This window comes from Lycium ferocissimum, unplaced genomic scaffold, assembly GCF_029784015.1.
Source record: "Lycium ferocissimum isolate CSIRO_LF1 unplaced genomic scaffold, AGI_CSIRO_Lferr_CH_V1 ctg8995, whole genome shotgun sequence".
Classification (NCBI taxonomy): domain Eukaryota; kingdom Viridiplantae; phylum Streptophyta; class Magnoliopsida; order Solanales; family Solanaceae; genus Lycium; species Lycium ferocissimum.
The window spans coordinates 15,280-32,477 of record NW_026727528.1 but is presented as its reverse complement, the minus strand read 5'-3'; the positions used below and the strand labels follow the sequence as shown (position 1 = coordinate 32,477).

Here is a 17,198-nt window from a genome sequence, read left to right as displayed (position 1 = left end):
AAGGGCCGGAGAACAACAAAATAAAAAAATTTCGACAAACCCATGTTATTTTTTTCCTCGCCCAAAATCTATTTTCTCTTTGATTTAAAACCCCTAACAAAAGAAGAAAATATGAGCGATTTTACCGGAGAAAGGAAGGCCGTTTTTGGCGGCTTTTAAGAGATTGAGAGGGTTTAAAACTTTAGCGGGAGATTTTCGGGGGTTTTAATTTGAAAGTTAAGGAGCTTGGATGATCGTGTGTTTTAAGGTTCGGGGGTTTGAATGAATGTGATTTAAATAAAGGGTTTTGAAAATATTTTTTTTTTTTTAAAAAAGTTAAAAAGTTTCAAAATACTTTTTCCCCCCAATTTTCTTAATCCCAAATTTAATTGGGTTTTGACTTAATGCATTCCTACAAGTCACCTCTAAGAATTTCCAAACTTAAACGACACCTTCAGTTAATTCTTCGAAGAAAGGTAGGGGGCTAATAACGAAACAATCTTGATTGTGTAAATATAGTTAATAATAACAATGTCTATTCAGACAATATTATGCCTTTAATCTGAAGCTACCACCAAATCAAAAACACCAAGTGAGATCGATCGATCGATCTTGGGAATCAAGAAAAGAAAAGATTTAGGGACTAACGGTGTTTAATCTAAGAAAAGAGGAAGAAATGTGGGAATCAATTTGCCTAACGGTGGCCGCCACGGCAGGTAACAATATCGGCAAAGTTCTGCAGAAGAAGGGCACTCTCATTCTCCCTCCTTTATCTTTCAAGCTCAAGGTATATATCATTTTGCTGATTCCATTCCATTCTTTTCTCTATTAACAAACTTCATTTCTAGAATCGGCATTTTCTTTGGTTGTCTTATTGAGAATTTGAAGGATGTCGGTTATATTGTGTAAGGGAAATGTGGAGATGATTTTGTTTCTTCGGTTCTAATGTCAATCTGTTAGAGCACTTTTTTTTTAGCGATTTATCTATCCAGAAAAAATGTAAAGAATCGCACCCAAGGTGGTCAATGAAGTGGGTTGAAAATCATGCATGTTCAAATCCCATCTATCCTAGCTTAGGTGGGCAGAGTTACCTGGTACCTTTTGCCGGTGGGAATTGACAGGTACTCCGTGGAATTAGTCGAGGTGCACGCAGTTCTTACGAACACCACGTTTATATTAAAAAAAGGGTGATTGGTTATGTTATATATTGTGTATGTGTGAAGTTGAGAAGATATTCAAGTCAATTCCTACTAAAAAACGGAAAGAAATAAAAGAAAACTTTTTTCTTTGTTGATTTTTGAGTGTTATTGGGATTTAGATCCTTTCTGAAGAAATGATTAGACTTAGTAGTATAAATACGTACTAGCTAGGATTTATTCGTAGGACAGAACATAGAACCTAAGAATATTCAATCTTGTAACTTACTTTCTCCTTTGATATTAATAAAAGTGCCGGCCATTCTCCGTGGACTAGGATCACATCAATCCGAAGCATGTTAATTATTGTGTTTTTATCATTTCCGCGCTAACAATTGGTATCAGAGCCTACAGGTCGTGAGATCTAGGAGACGAGGAGACTGTGTCATCTATGAAGTTTGAGGTAGCGAATTTTGATGGGCGAAGTAATAACTTCAACATCTGGAAGATCAAGATCATGGCGTTCTCTCAGTCTATGCTTTGGACGACTCGTGTTCCGAAAATAGAAAGAGAAGCGAGAAGATCGAGATGGACGTGTTTAGCGCAATCAATTATCCTTATCGAGACAAATGTTATGTGAAGTCGATCAGAAAAAGCGTGAGTTTCAGGAAGAAACTTGAAGATCTCTACCAAAAGAAATCGGTAACAACTAGAATGTTGTTGGTAAAGCATTACACACCTTCAAGATGAAGACGAGATACAACTTTACGGATCATCTTGATGCTTTTAATAAATTGGCTATGGATCTTACTCATGCCGATATTAAAGTGGGAGATGAAGAAAAGCGTGCACTTCCATCGTTTTCATTATCACCGGCGTACAAAGACGTAGTTAATTCAATGATGTACAGTAAGAAGTTGGTCACATTACAGATGGTAAGACATGCATTGAATTTGGATGAATTAAGAAACCATATCAACAATGGTGAGAAAGAGGACCATAGTGGGGGTTTCACGGTTAGAGGTCGCTCGAGCCAAAGAGGGAGAGGCAAATCAGTAGGTAGGTCAAAGTCTAGGAAAAGGGTGAGTAGGAAGGATGCTGAATGTTGGGTTGTCATCAAAAGGGTCACTTTGAGAGGGATTGCCCGAATAAGAAGATTGATAAAACAACAACCAGTGCATTTATGGTTCAGGTAGCTTAGACATATGGAGAAGATTATGTGCTAACTGCTTCAATAGATGACATTCAGATACAAGTGGATTTTAGATTCAGCTTGTGCACTTCATACGTATCTTCAAAAAAGATTGGTTTACTAGGCTACCATAGCGACGAGTGGGAGGTACTTATGGGTAACGATGCGGTATGTGAAATAGCGAGGCATTAAGTTCGAACCGCAATATACGTGTCATGGCGGCATACTGATAAGAACATTGTCTAATGTTCGAAATATTACGATATGAAAAAGAATGCGATCTCTCTTGGTACTCTCGATAAGCTCGGATATAAGCATGCGGGTGAAGGTGGAATGCGCAAGGTGACCAGGGTTCTGCGGTCATGTTAAAGGCCAAACTAGAGGGTGGTCTTTATGTACTTATGGGCAACACCATTCTAGGTGCGAATCTTTAACGCTCGCCTTCATTATCGGATAATGACAAGGCTAAGATGTGGCATACGAGATTAGGTCGCAGAGCGAGAGGGGGTTGGCGATTTTTGAGCAAGCGAAACCTTTTGAAAGGTGAGAAAGATTAATACACTTGATTTTTGTGAGCATTGTGTCCTTCCTTGGAAACGGCCGGCTTTAGCACGAGCAAAAGACAAAACCGAAGGTTTACTTGACTACATTCATTGATTTATGGGTCCGTCTCGGGTTCCCGTCGAGGGTGAAAGAGGTATCTTAACTTACTTTCGTTGATGCTTTTTCACACAAGGTTTGGGTATACTTCTTAAAGGCTAAAAGTGATGTCTTTGAGAATTTCAAAAATCGGAAGACATTAATTGAAAATCAGTGTGACAGAAGGATTAAGTGTCTTCGAACAGATAATGGCTTGAAGTTTTGCAATGAAGAGTTTGACAATTTCTGCAAGATTCATGGTGTATTGAGACATAGAATTGTTAGGCATACACCACAACAGAATGGAATAGTTGAAAGGATGAACCGCACTCTTCTTGAGAAAGCATGATGTATGCTCTCTAATGCCAAGGTGCTGGGAGTTACGGGCGAAAGTAGTAAATGCTTTGGTTATGTTGTTAATCGTTCTCCGAGCGTCGGCGATTTACTTCGAAAACTCCAAATGAGGTATGGTCGGAATAAACCGTCGATTACTCGTACTTAAGAATCTTTGGATGTCCGCGTATTTATCGTATAAGTGATGGAAAACTAGAACACAGAGCTCGAAAAGGTTTATTTATGAGATATCTTTGAAGGGGTAAAAAAAGATATAGAATATGGGGTTTAGATCTCTTGTTTGTAATCGGTAGAGATGTTACTTTTGATGAGGCCTCTATGCATCTTGATCCCAGGAAAGACTTATTGAGTTTGCGGGACGAAAAGTTCTTACAACGAGAAACGGTGGAGGAAAATGTGAAACTCACCGACGGGGGAGGATTAAGTGACTCAGGTGGAGTCATATAATGAAAAAGCTCACACAGTAGTACCTGAAGGTGAACCATACAGTATAGCTACTGGAAGAGACAAACGAACTCCGAAGCCTAATCCAAAATATTATCCTCAGCCTTTGCAAGCTAATCTTGTGGCTATGCATTAGCTACTGCCAAGGAGGAAATAAAGGATCTGGAACCCTCACGCTATATAGAAGCTACTATGTGTGGTGAAGGCATCAATGGCGTTTAGCCATGACCGAAGAGATGGACTCTCTGCACAAGAACCATACATGGGATTTGGTGAGTCTACCGAAGGGGAAGAGAACTGTTGGTTGCAAATGGGTCTTCAGAAAAAAGGATGCCGTGTGTAGAAGATGCTAGATACAAAGCGAGATTGGTTGCTAAGGGCTTTTGTCAGAAGGAGGGAATCGACTACAATGAGATTTTCTCACCAAGCGTGAAGGATAGCTTAATTCGTTTGTTACTAGCTTTGGTTGCTCATTATGACTTGAAGCTTCGTAGATGTGAAGGCTGGTTCTTACATGGCGAACTTGAAGAGGTTATCTTTATGAATCAGCCCGAGGGTTTCCTTATCGAAGGAAAAGAAGACCAGGTTTGTCAATTGAAGAAATCTTTGTATGGTTTGAAACAGTCACCACGATAGTGGTACAATAGATTTGATGCGTTCATGATTACTAAAGGTTTTTGGAGAAGTGCATTTGATAGTTGCGTGTATCACGCACGGTGTCTGGTAATTCAAATATTTATTTACGTATATGTTGATGATATGCTTATTCTTGCTAATAGTATGACAGAGATAAATGATTTGAAGAAACTGCTAAGTAAGGAGTTTGACATGAAAGATTTAGGTGAAGCTAAGAAAATCCTTGGAGTGGAGATTCACAGGAAGAACGGTGAGGTACATCTTTCACAAAAGAAGTATATTGAGAAGGTACTTCAGAGGTTTGGCATGGATAAATGTAAACCCGTTCTTCGAATGTTGGTCTAACTTTTTGTAGGATGAGAAATGAAGGCTTCTCGGTCCTTGGTTATGTGGATTACGATTTTACGGTGATCTTGATAGAAGGAGATCAACAACGGGCTATATCTTTGCTCTTTGCGGGTAGTGCCATAAGTTGGAAGGCAACTCTCCATGCTTTGTCCACAACAAAAGCTGAATTTATGGCAGCAGCAGAAGCACTAAAGGAGACTATGTGGTTGAAAGGTTTGGTGTCAGAATTGAGTAGGGTTGAACATGAACCAACTCTAAAATGTGATAGCCATAGTGCTATTCACTTGATAAAAGTTAGAGATTTCATGATCGCACCAAACACATTGATATCAGATTCCATTTTATTCGTGATGTTGTTCAACAAGGCACAGATAAGGTCTTGAAGGTTGACACAAAGGACAACGCAGTGGATGTGTTGACCAAGGTAGTTCCTCTTGTCAATTTCAGTCATTGTATGAATTTGGCAGGAGTTCGCATCAACTGATGCGTCAGGATGGAGAACTGCAGGGCAAGGTAGAGCAACTAGTATGTACAAGATTTCGGTTATTGTCTCTTGTTTCCTACACGGAGTTAGCTCACGTATGCTTAGAGACATTGGACTGAATGACGTTCATATGGAAGCTCGAAATTCATCACAAGGTGGAGATTGTGAAGTTGAGAAGATATTCAAGCTAATTCCTACTCAAAAGCGGAGAGAAATAAAAGAAAACTTTTTTCTTTGTTGGTTTTCGAGTATTATTGGGATTTAGATCCTTTCTAGGAAAGGATTACACCTAGTAGTATAAATACATGCTAGCTAGGATTTATTAAGTAGGACGGAACATAGAACCTAAGAGTATTCAATCTTGTAACTTACTTTCTCCTTTGATATTAATAAAAGTGCCGGCCGTTATCCGTGGACTAGGATCACATCGATCCGAACCACGTTAATTACTGTGTTTTTATCGTTTCCGCGCTAACAGTATGGATATGTGGTTCAAATGTCTGGTGATGAATTTGTTTATTGGGTTTTAATGTGAATCTGTTAGTGCACTTAAATTAGTTGGTATTTGCAGGGAGTCTTTATTTTTATTTTTTTGGGGTGGGGTCGGGGTTAGGGATTTGCCTATCGAGAAAAAAATGTAAAGAATCTAACATCAGAGAACGCCCTAATTTTTGGTTAAAGATAAATACTGGATCTTGGGATGTAGGATTCATGTAAGCCGACCTCAACTAGTTATTGGTGTCGTGATGCTGGAATGTCATTTATGTGATCTCCAGTTGTCATGTAATAGAGAAAGTAGACCTGCAAATACTTGGTATCAATACAGACTTGGCTAAAGATAGCGCATAATGGAAGAAAAAATTTCATATAGGTGGTAGCTACTAGTTGAGGATAGGTTTTAGACTCGTATGGAACTTTTATTATTATTAGTGTTATTCCTATATATCTTTAACGTATTTGTCACTTTTATCTTATTTTTATTATAATGATGCTATGAGCTTAAATGAAGAAATGAGGATTCATGTAGCCGATCCCAACTTGTTTGGGACTAAGGCATAGTTGTTGTATGTTTATATAAAGTGCTTTTGTATAGGATATGTAGAACACATTAACAAGCAATGAAGTCAATCATCTAGCTTTCTTTTAATATGAAATAGATTTTGCTCTTTTAATGTGAATTATTTTTTCCTAAGCGTGATTTCATAGTGCTGGTATGAACAACTATGTGCAACAAGTTTTTCAGTAGTCTTTTAAGTTACTAAGTCTTTTGCCTAATTTGTAGTCAAAAGGATACACTAAAGTACTTTCCTTACACTGCTTTGAAAGACATAAAAATTAATTTCAGAAAACTAGCCACTTCCTGGATATTTGATGATGGAATTGATTGAAGCTGAGGAACTTCCTGACATAAGTTGGTCAAGGAAAAGTCTTGAAAATTGAAAATCATAGAAAAGAAACCTTCACTAAGCAGTACTATCATTGTAAGACCGTTTAGATAGGTGCAACCCCTCATTGCCCATTCATTCTGTCTTGAAGAGGGTGGCGCTAAATGATAGATATAATAAGCAGGTTGTCAAAAAAATGATAGATATAGTTAGCAAAGTAATATATTATTTGTTAAGGAAATTTTGTTAATAAATTAATTCGTGATCGTGAAGAGGACGCCAGAAATTTAGTGTAAGAAAACTAGTCACTAAACCTAAATTATAAGCATATCTTTTTATGTTTTGACAAGTGAATAATAAGCATATCTTCGCGATTCAGCAAGAAATTTAGGATAGTTTTCGAACTTGATTGACATGATTTTTACTTAATTGGAGTTTTTCTTTCAATTCCTCTGTCTCACATAATTATATTTATTTTTCTTTCATTACATATATATTTTTAGCGTTTTCTTCATTTGTGTCTTTCTTCATTAGAAACCCTTTTGTGCATGACGACTAAGCAGATCATTGAACTTCTTACACTTTTCGCTGTGGAGATACCACCAGCTACCATGAGTCAACAGCTCCATGGCTTGAGTTGAGGGAGAGAAAGCAATTATGTTAACAGGCTTTATAAAATGTGAAGAAAAGAGAAAAAAGATACTTGGAGAATGAATTGTATGATTATTCCCTCAAGCATGTTGGGACTTAACTATTATGTATAATTAATCTAAAAGGAAAAGAAGGTAATTCCTATTCCTACTCTCACCATGCACATGGATTCTTAATCTTTTCCATATTTACAAAGGAATAAATACTTTCCACTTATAATTTCCTAACAATATTCTTAATGGAATACGTTTTTTTTTTTTGGTGTATTATCTGGGTGGGAATTTTCTGGTAATCACATGGATTCTTAATCTTTTCCATATTTACAAAGGAATAAATACTTTCCACTTATAATTTCCAAACAATATTCTTAATAGAATAATTTTTTTGTGTGTTATCGGGGTGGAAATTTTCTGGTATGTAGATGTAGCCAATAACAGTTTTTTAGGCTTTTGTATTTTCATTTCCTTTTGGCAACACTGGCATACCTGATGCGTAATTGAATCTAGAATGATAATTTAATCAGTTAGTTAATCAAATGTCTTTAATTGAATGGTAGTAGAGAATCATGCTGTCTCAGTTTCAAATACCAGCAAAAGTAGTTGGTGATTTCTCTCCATCTGTGCAGGCCTTGGTGGATAGAGTTATCCGGTAGATCAATGTAGCAGAGCTGAGGATGCTCAGATGGATGTATGGGCACACTAGGAGGGATATGATTAAGAACGAAGTGGTACGGGACAAAGGAGTGGCCTCTGTGGCAGACAAGATGAGAGAAACGAGGTTGAGATGGTTCACTCATGTGAAGAGGAGGTGCGAGGATGCGCTAGTGAGGATGTGTGAGAGGTTGGCTATAGCAGGAACTATGAGAGGTAGAGATAGGCCGAAAAAGAACTGGGTGGGTGGGGGGGGGGGGAGGGGGAGTGATTAGACAGGACATGGCCCAACTCTAGTTGACTGAGGGCATGACCTTGAATAGGAAGTTATGGAGGTCGAGAATTAGGGTAGATGGTTAGTAGATAACATGGTGTTGTCATACTTTTAGTCATAAGATTCATGTAGTCGCGTAGTTTCTTTTTCGCTAATGTGTATTGATATCTATTACTGCATTTATTTGTACATTTGCTATTTTGTTCTCTCTTTTCTTTCCTACATTCTTGCATTACATTTCTTTTGAGCCGAGGATATATTGGAAACAACCTCTCTGCCCCGCAATGGTAGAGGTAAGGTCTGCGTACATCCTACCCTCTCCGGACCCCACTCGTGGGATTACGCTGGGTATGTTGTTGTTGCTGTACATGTGCTGGTGGGAGGTAGGAGGTACCCCGTGGAATTAATCGAGGTGCTCACAAACTGGCCGGACACTATGTTCATATTGAAAATGTCTTTAATTGGATGGTACTTATCAACCAAAAAGCGGAACGCCTTTTGTTGAATAATTATGGAGTGTGAATGCCGAATATTGTATTTGAAATACTGTGAATGTTCTTATGGTTGGCTATCTCTAGTATTATGCAGACATCATCTCTTTCTTGCCCTTTACGTCTTTGTTGAAGCATGTTGTACTCCCAGCAGCTATCCTGCTTACCTTTAATTTTATGAACTCGGTACGTTTCTTCTATGAAAGACGACTACTTGGAAAGCTTCATGATCTCTGTCTACAGGTGATTAAAGCTTATGCTTTCAACAAGCCATGGATCTTTGGTTTACTTATGGATTTGTTTGGAGCAGTCTTGATGTTGCGAGCACTATCTCTAGCCCCAGTAAGTGCATTTCTAGCAAGCTTTCTCTTATGCATGTTTAGGGAATTGAACTTGATAGTTTGAAAGTAAATCCATTACTAGAGAAACCCTAAACATAATGTTTCTTCTTATATTGATTGCTAGACGAATCCTTCACACTTACCATTTCAATGATATATTCCAGGTATCGGTCATTCAACCAGTTTCTGGCTGTGGACTTGCTATACTTTCAGTATTTTCCCATTTTTATCTAAAGGAGATCATGAACATTATTGATTGGATAGGAATTACCTTGGCAGGCATTGGCACCATAGGTAATGTAAGTTCCTTAATGCTTTGTATTATTCGTTAAAAGAACTATAAGGCTATGGAAAACAAAGAAACAGTTCATTTTCCTCTGTATTGCTAAGCATGGTGTTACTGGAGACCTTTATGCGTACAGGGAGGAATTCATCTGTTTACAGTGATTACTTTAGCTAGTCATTGTTCCATGGGAGGAAGTAGTTGACAAGAGGATCGTGCAGCCACACACCAGGTTATCCTGGTTGGAGTTGAGTGTTGTTTTATTAGAGGATTACTATTATCGGTCCTTGCTTCTCTTGATATTTGGCATCTAATCGATCTGTTCTCTTACTATTAGTATTCAGAGAATTTGGTTCCTTCTGATCAATTTACTTTCCTTTTGTTCAAGCACCAATGCTGTCAATCTGTCTTATTTTTGGTTAACTTATAATTTGACTTTGGGACCTCATAGAAAAGCAAAGAGACTGAAATCTGATCAAATGGAAGGTGACACGATTACCTGTACGGTTTTAAAAAGTTTGGCCTGGTCCTAAATTGATTTGATATTATTGTTCTGGAAGGTCTTCACGTCCTATTGGTTGTGAAAAGATCACCAGTGTGGCAATCTCACGAAAGAAAAGATCATCTGTTTGTTACTCTTTCAATTCCTTATGATGCTTTTGGCTGAACCAGTGGCTATATAGACTCAGGTTCATTCCAATGTCCTGGAATTGAGTAATCAATATAATACTGCTATTGTGAGATGTGTGAAGGAAGCTCTGGCTCTAGCTATATGAAGCTAGATGAAAGAAAGAAAAGTCAGAAGCAGGGGGGAAAAGGTACTGTAAACTTATCAATGAGGGTCAAATTAATATCACGGAATGTCAGGGGACTTAACATGATTTCTAAAAGGAATCTTGTTAAGAGTCTAATTGAGAAACAGAGAGCAAACTTGTATTGTTTCTGGGAAACAAAATTAGAAAAGGATGTGGATATAATGGCCAAGCAACTATGGGCTTGTAGATGGATGAGATGTGGATATCTTGAAGCGGAAGGTAGGTAGTGGAATACTTATGTTATGGGACAGTAGAGTGTGGAAGGGGAACTGATTCCAAAAGGCTGTTATTCAATTACTTATAGTTTTGAATCAGTGCAACAATCTTTTATGTGGTGTCTAACAGGAGTGTACGCACCAGAAGGGAAAGGAAATTACGCTGGGAGGAGATTTCAGCATTCAGAGGTTTATGTGAGGGTCCATGGGTATCCTGTGCTGATTTCAACACTAACAGGTTTATGTATGAAAGAAGGAAATGCAGCAGGATCACTAATGCAATGACTGAGTTCTCAGATAGAAGACATGGAGCTCTTCGATCCACCATTGTGTAGGGGCAGATTTACCTGGTTCAGAGTGATCAATCACCCTAGCACAGCTAGGCTTGACAGATTCTTTTTCTCTGTGAATTTCATATCACACCCCACTACCTTTTGAGTATGGAAATTGGGAGCAAAATAGAGCTTCTTTTAATTTGAAAATTGGTGGTTAGTGGTGGAGGGATTTAATAATCTATACAACAATGGTGATCAGCTTTTGAGGTCTCTGGAAGGTTAAGATAATCAAAGAATTGAAGTTTGATGGAAGAAAAATTCGTGTTGCAAATCTATTATATTTGTGTAGAGGACTAACTTAATTTAAATGTAAAAAGGAACATGCTAAAATAATTAAAAAGTAGGCAAAATCAGAAAATAAGCGCAAATATGATCCTAGAAGCTTCAGTTTTTTTCTTTGGTGAAAATGGAATTAAAAATATAAAAGCAAGCAAAATCAAAGAAAAATTGTGTTTCAGCCTTCTCTAGTACTAAGCAAATATAGGTTCACTCACCATAACATGGAGTTGATTCTCTTCCACCACTTCTTTTGATGAACGTTGCTGGTAACTGAGCAATAAGACAATAACACGATGACAATTCTTTGTGTTAATTGTTTAATTAGCTTGATTCTAGGACATTTTATCTCCTACCTTAATAATAGGAGATCTTATTCTATTTTATTTTATTTGATTGTAATTAGCCTTGATTGTCTTTCCTAAATTAGAGATAGGACTTATTGTATAAATATTGTAGCTCATAGGTTGTGCAGATATACTGAAATACAAGAAGACTTTCTTCTCAAAATTCTTCACTTTGACTTTGGAAGAATGGTTTTGGCGCCAAAAGCCGAGAGTTTCACATCTTTTCCTTCTTTCTATTACTGTTGTTTCCATCCATTAGATAAAACTTTTTCCCGTTAGTTTTTGGGGTTTTGTTTAACCGAGGACCAAAGCTTTTCACTTTTGTTAACTTAATGGATGTTTTATCTTCAGTTATATCTATAATGATTGTACAAGATCAGCTTCTTGACTGCCACAAGAAATTAGTAGCTTATGGAATCAATTTGTTCTGTAATTTACTACTTCTCTTTTCTTATGGAACCTCGTTTCTATATACTGAAATGTTTCATTGGGTTGGGTTGTGAATATCAGACAAACTTTAACTTATCACTTCTTTTTTCTCTGTTCAGCTGTTGGTGCTGGAGGGGAGGAGCAGCAGGCCTCGGCTATCTCAATTTTTCATCTACCGTGGCTGGCATGTGCTGTTGCAATCTTGTTTGTAGGTATCTTAGTCTATGCACAATACAAGCACACTTTAAGTTATTGCTTGAGAAGTTTCCCTGGTGCTTTTAAGTCTGGAGTGATTCGGTGCTTAGTTGTTTTTGTATATCCAGTTCCTATATTGTTAATTTAAGAGAAAAGACGTCTGTCCTTTCAACACGTGTTTTTCCTTGACCAAGAGCAATTGCAGTAAGTTGTCACCTAAAAAAGGGGTTGAATAGATGGGATAGGGAGGACGAACCACTGATAGCATCTTGCAGCTGCTTCTTTCAGATTGATATACAAGTAGTTTGGCGCAGAACTTTTTTCATGAGAAGCTTGTTTTGTCAAGCGTCAAATTTTATGCTCCTCGTGATTGCTAAAAAATGCAAAAAAAAAAAATAAAAAAAATAAAAAAAAAATGATTTATTTGATGAAATTGAACTTCTTCAAGCATTCCATAACACTATCATCACCACTTCTTTCCCCCCTTTTTCCTTCTAGTTTTTGTTGTTTCTTTACATGTTAGAAGAACTTTTCATGTTAAATGTTAAAATGAGAAGTGACATACTTTACCTTAACAAACCAAAAAAAAAAAAAAAAAAAAAACTTGCAAATTACATTGAAGTCACGAATTGTTTATCACGTCAGCACTTCAAGTTCCTAGGTTTTTATTATAGCCCTATGTGTATGAAGAGAGTAACACCTCATAACTAATAACTTTGGTGGCTAATCAGGTTGAGGTGTATTTCGATGTCTATAATCGTCATGGGTTTGCTTTTTTCTTAATTTCTGTCTTCTCTTCTTCATTCTTATCTGTCTTTTTCATGTGTAACTGTTTTTTACCCTTCAACCAGAAGTGGTGGCTTAGATCTCGTCTATAGTTTACTCGAAAGCAAAGAATATCAGAAAGTAATCTAAGTCCCTATGTAACTCTCTGAAGAACTCAATCTCAAACAGAAATCTAGTTTGTGTCTTAAATAGCGAACAACTAAAGATTGAGGTATGTAATGATAACACCTATAAATAGGTTCGTTTAGTAATGGTCCTTTTTCTTTACAAACGTCCTAGACGTTGGTACAGTTGATCCAAGTAGTCAGGCCCTTTAGTGTTTTCTGCGACTGAAATAGATGGTCATATAAATGTAGGATCAGTCATGTCCTCTCAAACATTCTGATCGTTTTTCCAGCTTATGCCTATTTTAGGGACACAGGTTGCCGACATCTGTGTGCAATACAAAATATATTTTGATATCAGTTTCCTGGATAACTGGTCCTACAAGAGAATGTATTTGACGAAGGGAGGAGATATTATTCATCTAAATTTAGTGAAGGAGACTGCTTGGTGCTATCTGTTAATACTCTTTTCGGAGACTGCTGTTACATACTCTTTGTTCTAATAGATTTAGAAGAGAACAATTAACTTGGTTTCTCATGCCCACTGGCCACCGCAATGCTGAATAACTTTCTTCACTGCAAGATTCTTACTACTTGGGTTGTACAATACTTTTTGATTGATTTGTACTTGTACTGTTCTTTTCTGAAATATCCATGTTTAGTTTTGAGCTATTAGAGCTGAAGGAGTATTTGAATGCTTTTGTACTTTTAGAATTCGATGACCTTATACTCATCAATGGATATAGGTACTCCTTAATGGATGGCTTCGCATTTATAGACGCCAGCGAAGAGAACAAGAGCTGGTATGAGTTTTCCACTGAGCTATTAGATATGATGCTCTCGAACATGCCTGACGCTATATGCAAATTTTTCCCCAATGCAGATGCAATATGAAGTAATTGAGGAAATTATTTATGGACTGGAATCTGGAATTTTGTCTGGGTACCACTTCTTCTCTTATACTTATCTTTTGCTTGTCTTGATAATAGGAGCAGCTTATTTCTTGATTATTGCAGCTGGCCCATAACTGCAGAAACCTTATACACTAGATTACCCTTTAACGACAGTCACATTTATAGATGGAATTTTGTATTGATGCATGCTAAATGAGAGTGGACTACTACCAGACCCCTTTTATCACTGCTTATATCAGAACGAGTAGGCTTGTTTTAGATATTATTTACAAAAACTACGCCTCAGTCCCAAACAAGTTGGGGTTGGCTATACAATTCCACACTTCTTCATTTAAGTTCATTTCGTATCATCATCATAGTAAATAAAATAAAAGTGAAAAATAAGATAATAATAATAATAATAATAATAATAATAATAATAATAATAATAATAATAATAATATGGATCGTTTGTCCCATTGTGTCGTATCTTTAGCTAAGCAGCATTGATACTAATTTCTAAGTCTGCATTGATACTAAGGAGAAGTTTTAAGTTAAATTATCCAGACTGTGGGTTTTTCGGGTAAACATGGCCGGAAATTTCTCAATAGGGGAAGATAACATATTTTACAACGCCGGTTTTTAATCCTACGAGATCATCAGTTGTAAAAATGGAGTGGAAAGTTGGTTCAAGTGGGTGGAACGCAGTCGGAATTTAATGAGAAGAGTAAAGGTGGGCATTAAAGTCCTGAGGTGGTTAATATCAGTATTTATTGAAGCATCAAGAGTAAAGGGGAAAGCAGTAAAGAGGTGGAACATGAAGGACCACTTCTCTGAATGTTATTGCACTCTTAAATACAACGAAAGCGGTTAGATACATCAGTTTCATAGCTATACAAGGACAAAGCAAAGCAGTAATTATTACACCAGAAACAACATTTAATGGAGGTTGGGAGAACATTGCTCATAAAATAGCTAAATTCATCTACGAGCCAGAGAAGGAATAGGAGGCGCAGGAAAACCCTATAAAGCTTCTCGAGTCTTCATACTTAGAATCTTTCAACAGAAGTAGATGGTTGACGGAGGCACCAAAGCAGGCTCAGATACTGACAACAGAGGAATGCATCAAGACCACTGGAGAAACCAAAAGCTCCGACAAAGATATGTTGAACAGATGCATCGTCGGTAAATTCCAAAACCATTCTCAGGAGATTCCATCGCTGAATGATGTGAGGAGATAGGCTTGCAATACTTGGAAATCAGCCATGGTAGCTGCGGAACATGTTCTGAATCGTCAATGGACGTGGAAGAGAATGAAGTTGAACATCGAGTGGTGGAAACCGACGACGGGATGCTGGCCAGAAGAGATAAGAAGGGACTGGGTGTGGATCAGAATACTTGGTCTACCCATGAACATGTGGTCACCGGAGATGTTCAAGCTCATCGGAGATAAGTGCGGAGGATTTATTGAGACGGAGGAGGAGACTTATCTTAAAACTCACCTACACTGGGCTCGGATTAAAGTAAAGGGGGATGGGAAGAAAGTACCGAAGGAGATCGAGATATCCAGTGCGGACTTGTATTCACGATTCCTGTGTGGTGAATCTTAAAAACGGCCACTTCATGCCATTGTGGGCCAAACACAACAAGAGCTTATTGATGAAATGGCTGTGAAAGTTTGCAACAAATGAAAACTTACTGTGGAAGGAGGTGATCATTGTCAAATATGGGATGGAAGATAAATGGATGACAGAGGTGGTGAATACTCCATATGGATGCACTATATGGAGATCCATTAGAAATCGCTGGCCACTGGTTTTGACCAGATCAAACTTCAAAGTTGGGAATGGACTGAAGGTATCCTTTTGGAATGACAAATGGCGTGGTCAAGAATCTCTGAAGCAACTATATCCAGATCTCTACATCTTAAGCCAAGCTCAACAGGCTACAGCGGCTGAAATGTGGACAGGTCAGGGTTGGAATTTACAATTTAGAAGATACTTGAATGACTGGGAAATGCTAAGGATAGCAGACTTCTACAGCACAGTTGTTCACGTTAACAACTTAACAGAGTAGAGTAGTACTCTGGTATGGAAACTTGACAACAAAGGGTGCTTCACTGTCAAATCTGCATACAGAGATTTGAACTCAACAAATACTCAGGTGGAAGACAGTTTCAAAAAGAAATACTCAGGTGGAAGGGTGGCCTTGGAGGATGATTTGGAGAACAAAAGTACCTTACAAGGTAAATTGTTTCTCCTGCCTCTTAGCAAAAGAGGCAGTACTGACTCATGAGAATTTGAACAAGAGAGGCTTCCAACTATGCTCTAGGTGTTACCTGTGTGGAGAACAAGCAGAGGCAGTCAACCATCTCTTTCTACATTGCAAGTGGACAAAGCAGCTTTGGCAGATCTTTGTCAAGATGAGGAAAATCAAATGGGTGAAGCCAGGTAACATCAAAGAGCTGATGAAGTGTTGGAACAGAGATGGAAATGCAGCAAAGGAGGAGGAGAGATGGAAGATTGTCCCAGCAAGTATATGGTGGACAATTTGGAAGGAGAGAAATCAGAGATGCTTTGATGACAAACAAAGGAGCATGCAGAGATTGAAGTTAAACTGCCTAGGATTATATTACTTTTGGTGTAAACAGGAAATGATAGATCAGACAGTTGATACTTTTACAGCTTTAGATTGGTTATGATATGTATGATGTAAGAGTCAGGGCAATGTAAGTTGTAACACTTTTGGAAGGGGACTACACTTTTGGATGTAGTAAACCTGTGGATATAGAGACTAACTGTTACCATCTCAAAAAAAAATGATACTAAGGATTTATAGGTCCTTCAAGACAACTTCGGTCCATGTGATTTTAAGGCTATCCGGTTCCCTTTTAACACCTTCACTTAACATAGTTCCACACATAAGGACCGGTGCATCCGTATGTCAACGCAGAACATGTCCAAACCATCTCAAGGGACCTTCTCGGATCTTATCCTCGATGCGTGCTGCTTACTAGAGGTGGCAAATGGGCGGGTCGGGTCGATATGGCGGGTCGAAAATGGGTTAGCTGACAACAGGTAAAATATCTGACCCACCCATATTTGATATGGATAAAAAATGAGTTAACCAACTGATAATATGGATATCCATTGCTTCTTAAATGAGATGTGAGTTTCCTTTCTTCAATCTGCCTTCTTCTCTTTCTTATTATTATTTTTTTTATATCCTTTTCATTTCTTCCGATCAATTATGGTTCTTAGCTTTTGTTTTTAAAAAAAAATGTTCTACAACCTTTTCATTTCTTCCGATCAATTATGGTTCTTAGCTTTTGTTTTTCTAAAAAATGTTCTACAACTATTAGTTTATCTTAATAGCTGTAGCATGCAATAATTTATCTTGTCTTTTAGATTACTAATTCCACTTTTCATAAATACTGTTTGTTGTTACTCTATCTATCCTATTTTATTTAGCACATTTTTCTTTTTAGTATGTCCCAAAAAGAATGTCACCTTTCTT

At 37.6% G+C, this 17,198-nt stretch overlaps 1 protein-coding gene across 2 annotated transcripts in view; it reads left to right on the top strand.

The window, feature by feature from the left end:
- Nucleotides 1–467: 467 nt before the first annotated feature.
- LOC132046012 (probable magnesium transporter NIPA9) overlaps nucleotides 468–17,198 on the top strand; it is a 29,141-nt gene continuing 12,410 nt past the window's right edge. Inside the window, exons 1-6 of one of the 2 annotated variants that reach the window (XM_059436564.1) lie at nucleotides 468–766; nucleotides 8,907–9,005; nucleotides 9,169–9,298; nucleotides 11,824–11,912; nucleotides 13,536–13,592; nucleotides 13,673–13,731. In XM_059436564.1, coding sequence (XP_059292547.1) covers nucleotides 656–766; nucleotides 8,907–9,005; nucleotides 9,169–9,298; nucleotides 11,824–11,912; nucleotides 13,536–13,592; nucleotides 13,673–13,731 — 545 coding nt within the window. In that variant the 5' untranslated portion in view covers nucleotides 468–655. Of the gene's footprint in view, nucleotides 767–7,241; nucleotides 7,383–8,906; nucleotides 9,006–9,168; nucleotides 9,299–11,823; nucleotides 11,913–13,535; nucleotides 13,593–13,672; nucleotides 13,732–17,198 lie in introns of those variants that run through there. The other variant, XM_059436565.1, reaches the window with a different exon arrangement.